General features: G+C 37.9%; 1 protein-coding gene across 4 annotated transcripts in view; it reads left to right on the forward strand.

The window, feature by feature from the left end:
• Window positions 1–17202, forward strand: part of LOC126253029 (uncharacterized) — a 344974-nt gene extending 327772 nt beyond the window's left edge. For all 4 annotated transcript variants that reach the window (XM_049954093.1, XM_049954094.1, XM_049954095.1 and 1 more), the window contains one exon: window positions 16863–17202. In XM_049954093.1, coding sequence (XP_049810050.1) covers window positions 16863–17091 — 229 coding nt within the window. In that variant the 3' untranslated portion in view covers window positions 17092–17202. The remainder of the gene's footprint in view (window positions 1–16862) is intronic.
• The last annotated feature ends 219 nt before the right edge of the window (window positions 17203–17421 follow it).

Genomic DNA, 17421 nt, shown 5'->3' on the forward strand with positions numbered 1-17421 from the left:
ATGACTAGAGAACCTGTGGAGAGCCACCAGAGAGTAAATTGGTGGACAACAACATGAGAAAGACAAACAATGGAGAAGGCATGGTGGAATAACAGTCCAGCTAGTAAACTAAAATCGAAAGCCTAAGGTGTAGTGAATCCAGAACACCACAGCAATGTGTAGGGAGATCAGTCCAGTAGTGCAGTGAAATCACAACTGACTAATGGAGCAGCAGCCACAGGTGCTGATAGGCTGGCAGAATGGGCGTCTCTCTGTATCCAGCACGACAGTGGTGACAGCAGCACTCATAGGTTAAGGCACTTCCATCTAGCAGCCGAGGTACCAGAGAAAGAAAGGATGAGAATGTGAACTGGGGGAAAAGAATGAAATAGAAAGCCAGAATTTTCACAGACTACAATTTAATCATTGCTGGCACTTCATTTAAGATTAATGAAAGAGGTTTCATTTGATGGAGATACCTAAAGCTATCAGAAGGTTTCAGGTTGGTTATATAATCGTAAGAAAAATTTTGAAACTATGTTTTATATTGCAAAACATTTCCAGGGGCAGCTGTACATTCTGATCATGCGCTGTTGGTTATGAACTCTGTATTAAAATTGAAAAAAAAAAAAAAAACTGCAGAAAGACAGGAAATCAAGCTGATAGGACTAGGATAAATTGAAATAACTAGTAGTTGTTGAGAGTTTCAAATATGAAGAAGAGACGGTATGCCGAAGGCAACAGAGTCTCAAATATCCAAAAAGATAAGGCACTTACAAAACACATGAGTTATTGAATTTAATTTGCAGACGAGACAGTATAAAAATTCACCCAGTGAATCAGGCAACAGGGAATACAGACATGAAATTGACAGAGACTTCAAAATGGCAAAGCCATACCATGACAAAACTGTTTTGCCTGATACGCAAGACTCAAAGAGTCATGTGAAATAAACGTCAGTATTCAAGAAGAATATACCAATTCCAAAGAAAGTGGGCGATGACAGATGTGAATATTTAGTTTAATATGGCTTGATTTATAAACAGAAACATGGAAAGAGTAATAGAAGCCATATTCGGGAAAGATTAGTTGGGGTTTTGAAATGTAGGAACAAGCAAGGCTGTGGTGACCCCACAACTTACCTTTGAAGACAGACTAAAGAAAAGCAAACCTACATTTACAGCATTTGTAGATTTAGAAAAAGCTTTTGACAGTATAGACTGGAATACATCCTTTGAAATTCTGCATGTGGCAGGGACAGAATACAGGGACATGAAACATTGGTTATAGCTTTTATAGAAACAAAGAGTGGACTTAAAAACAGTAGTTGAGGAGAGAGTGAGACAGAGTTGTAGCCTATCCTTAACTTTATTCATTTGGTACAGTGACAAGCAGTAAAGAAAGTCAAGAAGAAATAAGGACTTTGAAGTTCACTTTATGACATTGTAATTCAGACAGAGACAACAAAGAGCTTTGAAAAGCAGTTGAAGGGAATGAACAGTGTCTTGGAAAGAACTAACTAGATAAATAACATCAAAAGCAAAACAAGGGTAATGCTACATAGTCAAGTTGAATCAGGCAATGGTGATGGCATTAGTTTAGGTAGTGAGACAGTAATAGATGAGTTTTGCTATTTGGGAAGCAAAGTAATTGACAATAGCTGGAATAGAGAGCAAATAAATGCAGTTTGGCAATAGCATGAAAGTTGTTTAAAAAAAGACAAATTTGTCACTATTGAATAAAAATTTATGTGTTAAGAAGCCTTTTCTGGAGTATTCGCATCAAGTGCAACTTTGTACAGAAGTGCTAAAAGCTGCTGAACTGGTTGATGAGAAACATTTTTGCTACAACTTGGCTAACAGAAGTGATTGGTTTTCAGGACACACCCTGATACACCAAGGAATAAGCAAATTTGGTCTTCTTGGGGGAGGGGGTTAAAAATTGTATTAGGAGACCAAAGGTTGAATACAATAAGCTGGTTCAAGTGGATTCAGGGTGCTACAGTTAAATAGAGAGCAAAGAGGCCTCTACAGGATAGTCTAGCATGGAAAGTTGCATCAAACCGGACTTCAGACTAAAGATCACAGAAACATATAGGGCTACTTAATTGAATGTTGTGTAAATTCAAAGAGGTCGTGAGAGAATTGTGCTTGCTGAACCTGGCAGTGGTAAATGTAAAGTTCCTCATTCTGGCCTTGATGAGACAATTAGGCCCAACCAACTGCCATTTCATCCTCTACCACTGTCAGTGGATCCAGTACAGAGAAACATGTGGTCAGTACACTGCTGACTTGGTCATTGATGGGTTTCTTGAACTTGGGACCAGTACTAATCAGTAGAGTGGCTCCTGAGTTGGCCTCAGGAGGCTGAGTGCACCCCATACTAGTCCTCCCACCAAGGAAAAACTCTGGCAGTACAAGGAATTGAACACAGGTTCTGCCGAATCACAGTCAGCCATGCTATGGAGGCAGGCAGCCTAGTAGTGGAAGATGTACTGAATTTCCTAATTGAAGCAGTGGTTTTCCACCTCTCGTACAGCAATCACTGCTGTGAAAGAGACTCCTGAGCATAGCAGTCATCTAGAAAAATAGTGTGAATGTAAACAGTATGATTGCAACTGCATAAACTGTACCTTCATGATAGAGCTACCATTAGCAGTGCTGGGCTTCCAGGAAATCAAAACAAGTGCTCCATAAATATAAATTTTCATTGTTCTCTGCAGTACATCATGTGGACATTTCAAGACCCAGAAGTTTAAAATCAAACTGTTCTTTCCACCGTTGAAACATTGTAGACACCTGTGATAATTTGGGTGGTCATATGATTTCCAATAGATTCTACTGTCATACGTGGAAGGAAACATGCTTACAAAGTTTATGAAATCCAATACACTTAGAAATTTAACAAACAAGCAGCTGCAGCTAACAAGCTGTTGTTGGCCAGTGCCATTTGATGTCACTAGGGACACAGCAGTACTACAGACTGCAGTTTGCCAAGCGATAACCACAGTGTTTTCTATGGATATATACTATGTTTCTTTCAACTGTTGTTGGAACTTCACAAGCTAAAAGTGATGTGTAATATTAGAACTACAGACAGGATGGGGCAGGTCAGATTAGCAGGATGTTGCACAGTCGACTTTGTTGTCTATAAGTTATAGATATTTACCATTTAAAATCACTGCAGCGCCAAAGAAACTGGTATAGGCATGCATATTCAAATATAAAGAGATGTAAACAGGCAGAATACAGCACTGCAGTCAGCAATGCATGTATAAGACAAGTGTCTGGCACAGTTGTTAGATCATTTACTGCTGCTTCAGAGGCAGGTTATCAAGATTTAAGTGAGTTTGAGCGTGTTTTTATAGTTGGCACATGAACAATGGGACACAGCATATCCGAGATAGCGATGAAGTGGGGATTTTCACATACAACCATTTCACGAGTGTACCATGAATATCAGGAATCTGGTAAAACATCAAATCACCAACATCGCTGCAGCTGGAAGAAGACCCTGCAAGAACAGGACCAACATTGACTGAAGAGAATCATTCATTGTGACAGAAGTGCAACCCTTCTGCAGATTCCTGCAGATTTCAGTGCTGGCCCATCAACAAGTGTCAGCGTGTGAAACTTTCAATGAAACATCATCAATATGGGTGTTTGGAGCCAAAGGTCCACTCACGAATCCCTTGATGATTGCACAACGCAAAGCTTTACGCCTTACCTAGGCCCATCAACACAGACAGTGGGTCGTTGATGACTGGAAACATGTTGCGTGGTCACACAAGTCTGTTTTCAAATTGTATCAAACAGATGGATGAGTATGGATATGGAGGCAACCTCATGAATCCGTGGACCCTGCATGTCAGCAGGGGTCTGTTCAAGCTGGTGCTCTGTAATTGTGTGGGTGATATGGGACCCCTGATACGTCTAGACACGAGTCTGACAGGTGACATGTACGTAAGCATCCTGTCTGATCACCTCATCCATTCACGTCCATTGTGCATTCAGATGGACTTGGACAATTACAGCAGGACAGTACGACACCCCCAGGAGCACACTTGTGAGTTTAAACACTTCCACTGGCCACCAAACTCCCCAGACATGAAGTTAACTGAGCATATCTGGGATGCCTTGCAACATGCTGTTCAGAAGAGATCTCTACCCTCTCATACTCTTACAGATTTATGGGCAGCCCTGCAGGATTCATTGTGTCAATTTCCTCCAGCACTACTCTTTGGATCTTCAGTGTAATTGCCAGGTGAACACAAATACCATTTTCACCATATTATTTCATGTAAGGTACATGATGCAGCTTAACAAGTAACATTGATCTTACATTAAACAATGTTAAGGCAGAAAGTTTAATCTGTAGATATTAAATGAACCACAGGCATTTTTTCTTGGTAGCCTCCCATTTAACCTTCCATTTTAGATGCCTGAGCCAGATGAAATTCCTTGTTCTCATGTAAAAGAAAATTACATTTTATTAACTTTGTTGAACTGCAAATGTACTATGAATGTTTCCATCACCGTTTTGCCCAACAAAATACTTTCTTCTGAAAAGATGTGCACATACTCTCAAACTTTACCAGCATAGTCGTCCACGTTGGCGATATTGGAGATATGGGACCAAAGGTAACCACTGTGATCCAGTAATGATATATGTCTCTTCTGTTCACACGTACATGTGTGTATGTGTAAGTGTACTCCATCTCATATCTATTTCCTTGACTCATTTGCACCGAGATACTCACATTATTGATATGTAATGTTTTCCGGGAGATGATGATAAAAACATGCCGAGTTGTATAGCCAGCATTGTTGCAGTGTAAAATAGCACTATTGTGCTTGCTCTTACTGACACTGGCAGTTCAGTATTCACTAGGAAGGTAGTAAGCATAGCACTGAGCACAGCAGTACACATGATACCATACTACTTGGAGACTGCAGCTTGTATCAATGTTGCAATGATACCTACGTTTGGCAGTAACTACTGCTGCTAGCAGTCCAGCAGAGGGTGAGTGCACAACTGTTAAATGACTTGTCTGCACAGGGGTTTCATTGCACATCGTTGCTTTATGCCCTTACATAAGTGATTAACGATTATTAATATGGCGTATGAGGTCAGTCAGTGAAATACTGTGAAATAAGAGAAAACTGAGCAATGAAATCGGGAATTAAGGATATTAATGCATGTTTAGCACATGTTAGAATTATATTGTTTCTTTAGTCATAGAAAATTGGTTTGCTGTGAATGGTGCTCCTACACATATTGGTCTAATAGAATCTAAAATAGTTTTAGCATAGTACCTGCAGGCAATAAACAGTTCACAACATCACAGTCACTGTAACTTGCAATATGTTTACAGCTCACAAACGTGTAAATTGAAGACTAACACAACGAAAGGTTATTTCAAAAAAATAAATTTATTTTCAGAAAGTACATACTTCACTCTATTTTTTAACATAATTACCAAGTTTTTTCAAACACATATCATACCTCTCAACCAATTTTAAAATACCATCTTCATAAAAACTTGCCGCCTGCTCCGATAACCAAGAGTTTGCTGCCGTTTTCACGTCGTCGTCATCTTTGTAATGGTTGCCACTGAGGTGTTGTTTGAGGTGGAGGAACAGATGGTAATCACTCGGCGCAGATCAGGACTGTAGGATGGGTGGTCTAAAACTTCCCAACCAAAACTGTCCAATAGATTGTGGGTCTGACCTGCAGTGTGAGGTCTTGCATTGTCATGGAGAAGGACAGTTCCCTTTGTCAGCATGCCGCATCTTTTGTTTTGAATCTCTCTGTGCAGCTTTCTCAGGGTTTGGCAGTATGCTTCTGCATTGATAGTGGTTCCTTGTTGCATGAAGTTGATCAACAAAACACCATGCATATCCCAAAACACCAATGCCATGATTTTGCACTGGGACAGAGTCTGTTTGGCCTTCACCTTTACAGGTGAGTGAGTGAGTGAGTGAGTGTGTGTGTGTGTGTGTGTGTGTGTGTGTGTGTGTGTGTGTGTGTGTGTGTGTCCATTCCATGCTCTGTTGCTTCAATTCGGTTGTGATATGTGAAACCCATGTTTCATCTCCAGTTACGATCTGACTCAAGAAGCCGTCACCTTCGTCATGATAACGAGTCAAGAACTTCATCGCACACTCAAATCTTTGGTTCTTGTGGTCCTCTATTCGGAGTTTCAGGGCCCAACAGGAGCACAGTTTCCTAAACTTTAGGTGTTCAGAAACAATGTTGTAAAGCACTGATCTCAACACGTCAGGAAATTCGTTTGAGAGACCTGTTATTGTGAAGCACATGTTCTCACGAATCTTCGCTTCAACTGAAGCCACCAAATGGTCTTTAATCAAAGAAGGGCGGATGGAGCGGTTGTCATCATGGATATTGTCATGGCCATCTTTGAATTCTCGTACCCACTTACGCATTTTGCTTTCACTCATAACAGCAGACAGGTTCCTTGCTGACAAAAACCGTATCACTGAGCGAACCTCACACACAGCTGGCGAGTTGACAGTCTTAAACACTTTGAAAGCACAGAACCGTACCATACAGGTTAGCTACAGAGCTGAAACTGAGCATAGTTGTTCCCGAGGCATGCCGGTACATGGCGCATGTGCTCGTTGCGGTATGCGCGTGAACTACTAGTGTCTACAACAAAACGGATCTTACTTAAAAAACATGCCTCGTATACACACAGCAATAAGTAAATATAAATAACCTTCAGTATGCTTAACCTGTTACACATGTACAACTAATATACTGGAACATAAATTTCTTCATTTATCACTACTGTATCACCTGTCAATATACAGCCTCAACTCATTCACATTCCGGAGACCAAATAGGTTCTTTCTTCTCTCTACTACCTGTTTCTCCATTCCCTGTCATTGTTCGCTATGCCCATTCCTAGTACTTGACCGCTTGTTCACATTGCCATAGAAATTATTTCCATAATTGTTACCCTTATTCTGATTTCTACCTTGCTTGTGTTCTACCAGTTTTGGTTTAGAACACAGTGGCCTGTCCATGTTCTCAACAAAATTCAAAAACTCTTGCACTGAATCAGTAGGGCTGTGTATTAGATCCCATTGCAAGTTTCCTGGCATCCTTCTTTGTAGTGTTGATATTTTTGGTAGTACCCCTAATGCTCTATCTAAATGTATTAGCACACTGAGTTCTTTCACACAGAATTCTTTCATAGTTTCTCTACTGCTTCTGTAATTTGGCCCATTTAAGAAGTCATTTTTCAACCTTAATTGCTTGGCCTAGCCCCAAAATTTATGCAAGAACATTGCTTCAGATTTCTTATAGTCTACAAATTCCTCAGCATGTTGGTTAGCCCAAGTCTGAGCTGGTCCTTCCAGCTGTCCGTTTACAAATTTATTTTTCCCTCCCCACTCATCCATGTTACAAATCTATCTTTGCACATAGCCAAGAAATTTACTGCATAGTACATATTTTTACCACTGAATGGCTTTATATTGCTACCAATTGCCTTGGGACACCCTATTCATACCTGCCTTCCCAGCTGCTACATAACTTATGGTATCTCCAAGTTCAGTTTTTAAACCTCCAATTTCAGATTTTATACTTGCATCTAGTTCAGATCTAATATTTTCCAAGGAAACAGTTGAATCCCTGACGAGCCTACCCAATTGCAATGATACCTATGGTTAGCGGTAACTACTTCTGCTAGCAATGGAGCAGAGGGTGAATGTACAACCTGTTAAATGACTCAACTGCACAGGGGTTCGTTCCACACCATTGCTTTATGTGCTTACGTAAGTGATTAATGATTATTGATTATTGATGTGACCTATGAGGTCAGTCAGTGAAATACTGAGATATAAGAGTAAACTGAGCAATGGAATCATGAAATGATGATATTAATGCACATTTAGCACATATTAGAATTATTGTTGCTTTAGTCATAGAAAATTGGTTTGCTACGAGTAATGGTCCTACACACAATGGTCCAATTGAATCTAAAATAGTTTTAGCACAGTGGTTGCGGGCAGTGAACAGTTCATTACATCACAGTCACTGTAAATTGCACTATGTTCACAGCTCACAAAATTATAAACTGAAGATTAACTTCTGAACATTCGTATAGTCATGATCCTACCACAGAATTAAAATACCCCCAGGCTGTTCTAGCCTCCCTTATTCGCACGCCTCCCAAAACACCAAATACAATGATCTCTCCCCTGCGTCTCTGTCCTCCGTTTTGTCACATGATACACTGCTCTAGTCAAATTAACATCCATATACTTGACCATTATTCATCTAGAAACACTTTTCACACTTCACAGATACTTAAATGTAATACATTACACAGTTCTGTACACACTCATTCTATCACATACTATTACATTTCCTCATTACAATTATTTTTATTTTAATATATTTCATGAAATGGAACAGCAATCACTTGTCAATACAACTACATTAATCTTCCTTGCCCATTTTACATTACGTTATTCAAATACTTCTACAATTATTAATACATAAATTTATTCTTAAATAAATGTAGAAAAATAAATATCAGTACAAATTACCCACAAAGAGGCTAATAGCATTATGTATTTGTGGATGACTGTTTTAGGTGCACAGCTTCACATGTTATCTCAGTGGTGTCTAGTCTGCCACTGTATCTTCCCCAGTGACATCACAGTATTCATCTTTTGGATCTGCAGCTCTCATCCTTATATCACAGTAGTTAGCCATGACTGACACAGTTTTGAATGGTGTCTGAGATTCACCCCCTTTGAAACCAGTTTAGATGACCATGTTCCTTGCCATTGTTCCCAGCAGGGGATGGCAATTTTCAATTCGTACAGCTGATCGGTATTTGCAAAACAGTCAATGGTTGTTCCAATACCTCAACTTCCCAAGTAGTCGGGAAAAGTTTCTTTGGAGGAATAAAATGAAACTCTGTGACTAGTTTTACACAAAGTGAAGTTTAGGTTAAGTCAGGCTGCACTGTATTCCAAAGGTAGTCCTCCAAAATATCAAACAGTTGTTACTATTTCTTGTCCAACTTGTGGAGATCATTCATCAATGCAAACAAAAACAATGTGGTGTTACAGATTCCTACACAACAGTTCTCTGAATTATTTTGACTGCTTTATGTTATGCATCAAAAACTCTACAGTAATGGAGATGACAGATAACTCTGTTTTAAATTGCTGTCTTCATTATTTAACTCTCAAAATTTCATGACATGTCATTCAACTAATAACAAAGTTTTCTTGCATAACATGTAACATGACGCTCAGTTCAAGCAACTTTGTATTGGACAAGCAGGCGGGTTTCAAATTTCAAATTGTTCCCAAGTCTAAAAATGGTGACTGCAGTTTTGAAATAATAATTAATTAATTAAATTGAATAATCTGAAAAGGAGGCAAGTTTTTCTCAGTCCTTATACTAAATTCTGTATCCAAATTCATGCTGTCATTAACCCTCTATTGCACAAGAACAGTAAAACTAAGAATTTTCCAATAACAACTTTGGATTTATACTTCATAGTGCCCATGAATGAAAAATAGATGATGATAAACTTTCTAGTATATATATTTTGGAAAATATCACTCTGTATGTTCAAATATACACTGTGCAAATACGGATGTAATGAGTACGTACATATTAGTTCGTATAAGGTACTACATTTTTGGAGAACAGAGTTCAAAATTTATGGTACATCGACAAATTAAGACTTTAAATTAAATTTTATTTAAAAAACGAAAATAAAAAACATTATAAAAGTTGGGTATACATCAGTTAGCAAAATGTCACTACTATGCAGTTACATATTTCCAGAATTTATACATTGTGAATATTGTAGAAACAATTTCTATCTGGTACAAAACACAAATAGATGTTACATTTGGTACACATTACTTTTGTTATTTTTTGACATTTATTATATTTACATCTGGCAGATTTTTCACAGTAGTTAGGCCAGTGATCGATTCTGTCCTTCCTGATGTCAGCATTTGCTGTATTTGGCTGCCTTCTCTTTTTGGTGCCACTGCCTGGTGAGCTATCCAGCGATTGTCTCTTGGATGGTTTTCCTGACCAGCATAAGGATTCAGCAATATCAAGTTTGAAATCAAACAAAGCCATCTGGGTTTTCTCTTCAATACTATTTTCATGACAGGCTCTCTTGTAAAGTAGCCAAGCAACAACACAACTCATGTCCAATAAATGGAAGAACAGTCTCATGTAATATTTCTTTGACCTGATTTTCGTTCTGTACAGAGCTAATAAGGAGTCAATAGTGTCAACACCTCCCATAAACTTGTTGTACTCCTTCACAATCTTTGCGCATTTTATTTCGATATGTTGCTTTGTTTTTTTTGTCATATCTTGCAACCTGGCTTTCTGGGTGAGTGCCTGAAAAGGTGCCCAGAAGGCTGACACACCTGTTGTCTTGCCATTTCACAAGAATCAGGTCATATCCAGAAACAGATGCAGTGGATTCAACAGATGTGCCTCTTCCCTGCTTTTTCATTTCAGCATCAGATGGCATCTTATTGTTTCTCACTCTATTCAACTGTACTGTTCCCAGACAGTGAATACCACATTTTACCAGCTCAACTTGAAGCTGTGGACTGCAGAACCAGTTATCATAGAACAGTTTATGATTTTTGTACTTTGGTATTCTTTCAGCCAATCTGAGCACTACATTTCCACTGGCGTTTACATTAGGAAGATGACTGGGTTGATTGACGGGTCCAGAATAGATTTCGAAATCATAAATAATACCACTGGCACCTGCTATGCAATATATTTTGTAGCCCCACTTTTTTGGTTTCTTGGGATTATACTGTTTCAAGCTACTGTGACCTTTGAAAGGCACAGTTTGTTCGTCCACTGCAAGGTGTTCTTCAATTGGTATTTTTGATAATTTTTTTCGCAGCATATCTGAGTATACAGTGCACGTCAGTGGCACAGTTACATCACATGAGCCAGTACAGAGTTCTGAAAATATGTATATTTAAATATACACAGTGCAATAGAGGGTTAAAGCAGCAGGGTATTCTAATAATAATGGTGATAGTGTATAATTACTGAAAACCTGGCAATTTTTAAACTGAAAGTATAGACCTATTAAATTGAATCATTTGCAGGTTATGTGAAAAAATAAATTTCAGGATTGCCTAACCTTAATGTCTTAAAAGCTATAACAGGCGACTAAAATGCTATTTTTTACCAAACACAACTGTTGTATCTCTCTTAAAAAGAAGTGGTGAAAATGCAACTGTTTGGGGGAATCAGGTGACTGTTAAACAGATGGCTGAGAGCAGGGAGTGTTCTTGAGCAGTGGCCAGCAGTTACAGATTATGTTTTTTACTTTGTTCCATTACGTGATAAGAATTTACTAAATTCAGAGAAGTACAAATGTATTGTGTAGTGAAATTTGTTGAGATCAAAGCAGAACTTAATTGTGTTCTAGATACTGCTGACATATATTGTCCATTAATAAAATTGTTTGAATCATCAGAGCCATTTATCCATGTTGTCTGTACTGAACTGGGAAATATTAGGGAAAGAATAGCAGGAAGAATGTGCAAACCTGCGTTCACATAAAATCCTTAATTGAGAAAGACAGGTATCCTGTATGTCACAAGATACAAAATCAGTACTTAGCATCTTACAATTACACATATCAAAAAAAGTTTTGCCTCACCCCGGTTCCCAGAACTCCTGAAGACAGATGTTGATTGTTGATATCGTATCACAGACACAGTCCCTTTGACTGTTCAAAGATGTCACTAAACCCGCTCAAAGATGTAAACAACCATGCATGAGGAGCGCCTATTAGGCGGAGGGGGTCCGACAGCTGATCAGTTTCAGGCATTCCACCAGGAAGGAGGTACATGAGTCGTGTTGCCTGTAGTTCAACCATGCCTAGACAGTCAATACCGCAGTTAGATCTGTGCCAGGAGGGCCTCTCAACAAGGGAAGTGTCCAGGCTTCTCGGAGTGAACCAAAGCGGACATGGCAGAGATACAGAGAGACAGAAACTATTAATGACATGCTTTGCTCAGGCCACCCAAGGGCTACTGCTGCAGTGGATCACCGCTACGTATGAATTATGGCTTGGAGGAATCCTGACATCAGTTCCACCATGTTGTATAATGCTTTTCGTGCAGCCACAGGACATCATGTTATGACTCAAACTACGCGCAATAGACTGCATGATGCGCAACTTCACTCCCGAAGTCCATGACGAGGTCCATCTTTGCAACTACAACACCAAGCAGCATGGTACAGATGGGCCCAACAACATGCTGAATTGACCCGCTCAGGATTGACATCACGTTCTCTTCACCGATGAGTGTCGCACATGCCTTCAACCAGACAATCGTCAGAGATGTGTTTGGAAGCGACCGGGTTAGTCCGAACGCCTTAGACACACTGTCCAGCGAGTGCAGCAAGGTGGAGGTTCCCTGCTGTTTTGGGGTGGTATTATGTGGGGCCGACGTACATTGCTGGTGATCATGGCTGTAACGGCTTTATGATACGTGAATGCCATCCTCCGACAGATAGTGCAACCATATCAGCAACATATCGGCGAGGCATTCGCAGTTTGCACCCTCATCATCATATCTTGTGACTAGAGTGTCCAGCACATTCTTCAGACATAAACCCTATCGAACATGCCTGGTATAGATTGAAAAGGGCTGTTTATATAAGACATGACCCACAAATCACTCTGAGGGATCTACGCCGAATCACCATTGAGGAGTGAGACAATCTGGATCAACAGTGCCTTGATGAACTTGGGGCTAGTATGCCATGATGAATACAGGCATGCATCAATGCAAGAGGACGTGCTATTGTGTATTAGAGGTACCAGTGTGTAAAGCAGTCTGGATCACCACCTCTGAAGGTCTCGCTGTGTGGTGGTACAACATGCAATGTGTGGTTTTCATGAGCAATAAAATGGGCAGAAATGATGTTAAACAGTGTCATAATTTGGTAACTTACTACCTCATTTTCAGTGTCTCCAAGCAACAGAAGTAAAAGAGATTTCAAGGATGAATGAAGCACTAGTATTCACTGATGTGAAAGACCTAGTCATGAGAAATTAATGGCATGCACTAAAGGCAGAATTCTCTGCAACTAAACAGCCAGTGAAAATTGATTTTTAGTAGTGATATTGTGTATATAGCAGAAATGAAGTGTACTGTTTTAAATATCTATCTCTTGGAACTTCGGTAAAATTGTGTTTATCTGTATCACATGGGAATAGTGATCTTGAGAGAGTTCTTTTGTGAGGAAAAATCATCTGTGCCAGTGTGTTTATTAAATGACAGGCTGTTAATTCAAGATGTGTTGAAAGCTTATGACAGTGTAGCAGATGTACCAACTATGAAAGATTTACTTAAACTTGCCTATGGAGATCGAAGATTTATGAAAATTACCTCAGAGAAAATGGAAGAGAAGTTGAAAGCTGAGGAAAAGAAAAAGAAGCAGCCAAACAAGCTCAAATAAAGTTTGGAAAACTTTCAAGTCTGAAAATTTCAGTTAAGAAACTTGAAGAGCAGATGAAGACAGTGTCGTGGGAGAGAAAAGAAACAAAACATTCTGTTGATACTTTGCTTAAAGGAGCAAGACTGAGAGATGCAATTAAGAACAAAAACTTGGAAGGTGTCAGGGCAGCTTAAGAAATGATGGAAGGCATATTAAAATTATGCAAAAAAGAAGGGAACTTGAAAACATTGAAGGGAAAATTTGCAAGATTGTTCATACATGAAAGTCAGATTTTATTGACTCCTTTTTTTTGTACAGAAGCCTAAATACAATGTAATGTTTAAGTCATTTTACTAACAGCATGCAATTTTTATTTTCTATGTACCTTTCAATTTTTGAGTACACATTAAAATCTAATTAATAATCTTGAAAATATGAACTGTACGAGTATGAATTGGTTGTTATGGTGCACAATAAAATTTTAAGCTTCTAAAATTCCTACTATTTTTAAGTTTTATGTTACTGTTTTTACAACTGTTTTTCTGTCTTTGTTCTTTGGAGCTACCTTTTCTTACTTGCATCATTCTGTGGCAGCACTGTGTTTTCTATTGATACATGTTTCATGACACTGAGAAAACTGGTTGTGTAGAAGATAGGCAGTTAACAGCACAAAATTTTTCTGCAGCAGCAGCCATATGACATTTGGTGCTGGGTGAGGACTCCTCAAGGTTTTATGATGCATTAATCTTCAGTTATACACATCCATATTGCTCATTTGTTTTTTTGTTTTTCATTTACACATTTTCCTTTAAGTTGTCATTGCTACTTTTTTATCTTTTGGAGCTTAGTGGAGAACTTTATCTGTCTGTCATCCATTCTCCAGGCTACATCCCTGCTCCCTCATATTTTATTTTCTTTGCAGTTACAATTATGTGTTCTGCTCCCATCTATTCCTGTAACGGTTTGTGTATTTTACTGCCTCCTAGTAATCTCCAATAAACATATCTCCATTGCTCACTGAAGAAGCCTGAGTAATGGAATGGTTTTGCCATTAGGAGTTCAGTCCCACTACAAGGAGTCAAAACTGGTTATACACAGTGACTATAATCTTCCTGCTTCGGATCCACAGGAATCTTGGTTTTGAAAACACTATTTAGTTTTCCATCAGCACTCCAAGCCATTTCTACTCATCAGTTTGTATTTTGTTGTCTGTCCAGTCATTGTTTTCAACTGTCCTGAATATAAAACCTTATTAACTGATTTTATGACTTCATTGTCAACATATAAAATTTCATTTTGCGTTATCCAATTCTTAATGTAATTGTTATTCGGACCTATTTTCAAGCTTGCTGTATTAAGTTTTTCCATTAATAGTTGAAGTTCATCTTCGCTGCAAGCAAACGGTACAATGTTATCAGCAAAATGAAAGTGGTTCATGTATGTTCCATTAACATTCCATTAACACAAATTCCTTCTTTGTTTTCCTAAGTTAGGACGTGGAAAATTCCTTTAGAAGCACAGAAAACAATTTGTATGATATGGAATCTATCTGATTCCTCTTCAGTCTTACATTTCTTGTCACAAGAGACTGAAACTACTATTTTGAAACAATGAACCCAGTTGCATTATTGCTTTCATGTTCACTGCTGCTTTTATATTTTGGTCTCCAATAGAATTTGACAAGAAAATATGCGCTTTGATGCCATAAAACAAGTTTCATCTATGTTTTTTAATGTATGAACCAAAATCTGGCTCCTTAATTAAGCGCCCCCTTTTTCTTTCATGGCACATGCAATTGTGATGTTTTTTTGCAGAATATGAAATGGCTGTGTTCTGATAAAGGGGGGGGGGGTCCACTTATGAAATGAATATTTGTACCTTTTCAAGTGAAATTGCACCTAACGTAAGAATATTTAACCCTGACTTGCGCAAGGTTTCATACTGTATTTGTCTCTTACCTTCAACCCCCCCCCCCACACACACACACACCCCTCCTAACCCTTCCCACCATACCTATTTCTTTTGGTAAGAAGACATTAAACTTCTTCGTATTTCAAAAATCTCACATGGTACAAGTGCTCTATAAAAATAATAATTCCATTCAAAAATTTGTAATACCATAAAATCTAAACTTTGTTACAATCTAAAAGACACAGATGGTTTGGTTAATACTTAACTTCAGGCAGTGCTATTCCCCAGACTAAGAAGGAGCCAATGATTATGAGAAGAATGGATGGCAAAGCAAAGGAAAAAGCTGACTGATTGTAGGAGAGCAAAGGTAGTACTGTACATCAGTAAGCACTGTCAGATATGAAAGAAGGCGATGAAAGGTAAAAGCTGATACAGAAATATAAAATAAACTGACAAATGAAATAAATAAAGTGTAAAAATTAAATAATATTAAAGAAAATATAAAAATAAGGTGTAAATATTATGTTTGGATGCCTCATCCACTGTTAAACTTTTAGCTCATTGTATGAAAAGAAAAATTCATTTGAGGAAGCTAAAATTACAAGGAGACCGAATTGATTGCCATTACTTAACTTGAGGAGGCAAAACTCCAAGCACTGCTGAGATGGAAAACTTTGTTTCAGTTTTAAATGTCTTTTGAAACACCTGGAATTTCTCCTACTGAAGATAAGTTATAGACTAACGCCCCATCTACTTCTATTTTTTAGTTTCTTGTCTAACATTGTTTGCGAACGTTTTAGTTCATTTCGTATCTTGAATAGTTCTGTAAAAATGATATTGTAACATCACAGTAAATGATATGCTGCAACCATTAGCAATCATTTTATTGTTTAGTGAGACTGGTAAGAAGGTATCTTTTGAAAGTGAAATTATAACTTATATAGTCATCATATTGTATTATGCTACACAATAACAACATTCCAGTATAGATTCAGCCTTACATTTACAGCTGTATATATTTCTAATATTATAGCAAAGGATGCACTTAGCGGAACAGGACTGGTTAAAACAGATTTAAGTAACGTATTCATATATGAGCCAAGCTAACATGGAAATTTTTATTCTATAGCTATTTTAGAATAGTCTGTTGAGAAAAAGTACAAAAGCTGTCAACTACTTATTGTAATTAAAATAGCTGTCTGGGTTCCCTCACATTTACAGTGCGTTTTGTGGTTTTTGTGTGCTACTGAATGTTTCATCTGCTGTTGGGGAGGTATTGTCACATAAGAATCTCAAAAAAATTGTTGCTATATCTTCACATATAGTATTGTATTTTAGGGAACTTTAATTTTTTTAGCTTTATCTTTGAAATGCTGCATAAAACAAACCTGAGGCGTTACATATTATTATGTTACAAAAGTTATTGTTAGGCACATAGCTATTGTTATAATCATTTTCTTACTTTTCAGTGGTGAAGTTCTGCGATACGTTCATCAACAGAAGACAAAAAATGACAGAGCTGTCGAAAAGAAAGATGCAAAGAAAACAAAATTATCTTTTATTCATACCACAACAGAAAATCAGGCTGTAAATGACATATATACAGCACTTCTGAAGGGAGAAACCATCCCAAAACATATAATAACCAAAGCAATGAATGTTGACAGTGATGATAGTTCATCTGAATCTTTTGACTGATGTAATTAACATAAATAGCTGGGCCATAGTATTTTATGTGCTGTGCAGTGATGGTTTGTCTGATTAGTATTTACTAATAATTTTACAAATGCTTTTTTTAGTTTTGGGAAGATAATGGTATTTTACATTTAACAAATATAACATTTTAAATAAAAATTATTTATGAAATTCTCTCTTCTTACTGCACTTTAGTTGTCTTATTGATCCATAATTCCCATCCCAGGATGTTGACAGATTTGAAGTACTAATTACTCCTTTGTTTTATTTATCCATACCGATAGCACAGTTAAAAAAGAAACCACTGAACTACCAAACTCCTCTGTGGGCAGA

The sequence above is a fragment of the Schistocerca nitens genome, chromosome 4 (genome assembly GCF_023898315.1).
Source record: "Schistocerca nitens isolate TAMUIC-IGC-003100 chromosome 4, iqSchNite1.1, whole genome shotgun sequence".
NCBI classification, from domain to species: domain Eukaryota; kingdom Metazoa; phylum Arthropoda; class Insecta; order Orthoptera; family Acrididae; genus Schistocerca; species Schistocerca nitens.